General features: G+C 38.0%; 1 protein-coding gene across 1 annotated transcript; it reads left to right on the forward strand.

Moving 5' to 3' along the window:
* Nucleotides 1-555: 555 nt before the first annotated feature.
* Nucleotides 556-1,877, forward strand: LOC141705768 (peroxidase 44-like). Its single transcript, XM_074508655.1, has 2 exons — nucleotides 556-805; nucleotides 983-1,877. Exons 1-2 carry the CDS (start codon nucleotides 596-598, stop codon nucleotides 1,712-1,714), a joined length of 942 nt encoding a protein of 313 aa, XP_074364756.1. The 5' UTR covers nucleotides 556-595; the 3' UTR covers nucleotides 1,715-1,877.
* The last annotated feature ends 241 nt before the right edge of the window (nucleotides 1,878-2,118 follow it).

Genomic DNA, 2,118 nt, shown 5'->3' on the forward strand with positions numbered 1-2,118 from the left:
TCTAACAATATGCGAACTCTAACCCACGATTCTTTTATTCCCAGATTATACTATACTACAATATTACAAGAAGAAATAAAAACTAAATACCATAACAATCATTAGATGCTTAGGTAAATAGTTGAGAATGGTATACAATGGAGTTAAGCTTAAGTGATTTGTGTATTAAATTGGGTTGTTGAGAATGGTAAATAGTTAATGCTTAGGTAAAGACTAGTTACTGAGGCTCTATTGCAGCAGATACGCCATTGATTTTGTTGTTGTCCACTTCTTTACATGTGAAAAATTTGAAGACTCACAAGTCACACTGCTTACATGCCTGGTTGGGATTTGAATCCGTAACCTAAAGTTAGCAAGAGAAGAGGAGTATCGCTGGGAAACAATGCTAGCAAATAGTATTGGAGCTACATGTGCATAGTTTTTAAGTTTGGTCCAACCAAACAATGGGATCAAATTAGGCTTGGACTGTGTTGGTTGGAAATGTGAGGCAAATAAATATTATTAGCCTTTTACTCAAACGACTTGTATATAAGTAGAGGGAGGGAGTACCTCCTAAGCACCTTCACATTTCTACTTAGGATTTCATTTTAACAAAATGATGAATATCTCAGTAATTCTCATCTTTTCTCTTGCTACAATCTCCTTTAGTACTGTTGTTATGGCTGATCTACAGGTTGGTTTTTACAATTCTACCTGCCCCAATGCCGAATCCATCGTTCAACAAGTCGTCCAAAATCGACTTAGGACTGATCCTTCCATAACCGCAGCTTTGCTTCGAATGCATTTTCATGATTGCTTTGTTAGAGTAAGTGTTGCTGTTCGAGTTAGATACGCATTTCTATATATAGATAAAATTATTTTGATAGTGTCATATTTATCACTAGTCTGCAGACGCGCATGCATGGTGGACTTTCACAGTTGCATGCAGTTGCAGATATATATGGATGCAATAATAGTACTAATTTTCTATTGTATTTTGCAGGGATGTGACGCGTCTATTCTTATTGATTCCACCGAATCCAACTCATCGGAAAAAGATGCCAAACCAAATTTGACAATTAGAGGTTATGAACTGATTGATGAGGCCAAGAAGAATGTAGAGGCCGCGTGTCCTTCAACAGTATCGTGTGCTGATATCATCACAATTGCAACCCGAGACTCAGTGGCTCTTGCTGGAGGCCCAAACTACATTATACCCACCGGTAGGCGCGATGGGCTTGTCTCGAGTGCGAGTGAAGTGAACCTGCCTGGCCCCTCCTTGTCATTTTCTCAGGCATTGCAATCTTTCTCTGCCAAAGGGCTGAGCCTTGATGATATGGTTACCCTTTTGGGTGCACATACAGTTGGAGTTGCACATTGTATTTTTTTTCAGGCCAGGTTACAGAGACCAGACCGGACAATGGATCCGGCTTTGGTTGCTAAACTATCCAAGGTGTGTGGCTCAGGTTCTAATCCGACAGCATTCTTGGACCAGAACACATCGTTGTTATTTGATAATCAGTATTACAACCAGGTTTTGTTGAACAGAGGAGTATTAAATATCGATCAACAACTTTCTCTGCATAACTCGAGTGCTTCGATGGTTTTGAATTTTGCTAGGAATGGGGCAGCATTTCAGCAGAGTTTTGCCAATGCTATGGTGAAGATGGGGAGCATTCAAGTTCTGGTTGGGACTGATGGAGAAATTAGGCACAATTGTAGAGTGTTTAATTGATTACAATAAAAGAATGCTATGGCCATATAGTTCTTCTTGAAGATGCTTACTAGTGATAAAATTAAATAAAGACTTGCAGCAAATTACTGTAACAATCTGTTGCATCTATATAAAATATTGTCATATTACTGTATTCTGTTTGCTATGAATGTTCAATGTTGTCCTTTTACTACAAACATTATCAAAAGATCATCAGTTTCTTTTACATATATTTGCTGTTGCTAAACATTTATTCTCTTGCGAATTCTAAAGATTGTGATCATCAAATAGACGCAACTTATGGCCTAGCTAGCTTGATCTATATACTAGATCCATGTTCAAAGTATAAAGAGATGATCTAACCACACTAATTTCTGAACCAAGCAAAACCCTCCTGTGAAAAGCACTTTTAAATCCAAATGCTA

This window comes from Apium graveolens, chromosome 2, assembly GCF_009905375.1.
Source record: "Apium graveolens cultivar Ventura chromosome 2, ASM990537v1, whole genome shotgun sequence".
NCBI lineage: Eukaryota > Viridiplantae > Streptophyta > Magnoliopsida > Apiales > Apiaceae > Apium > Apium graveolens.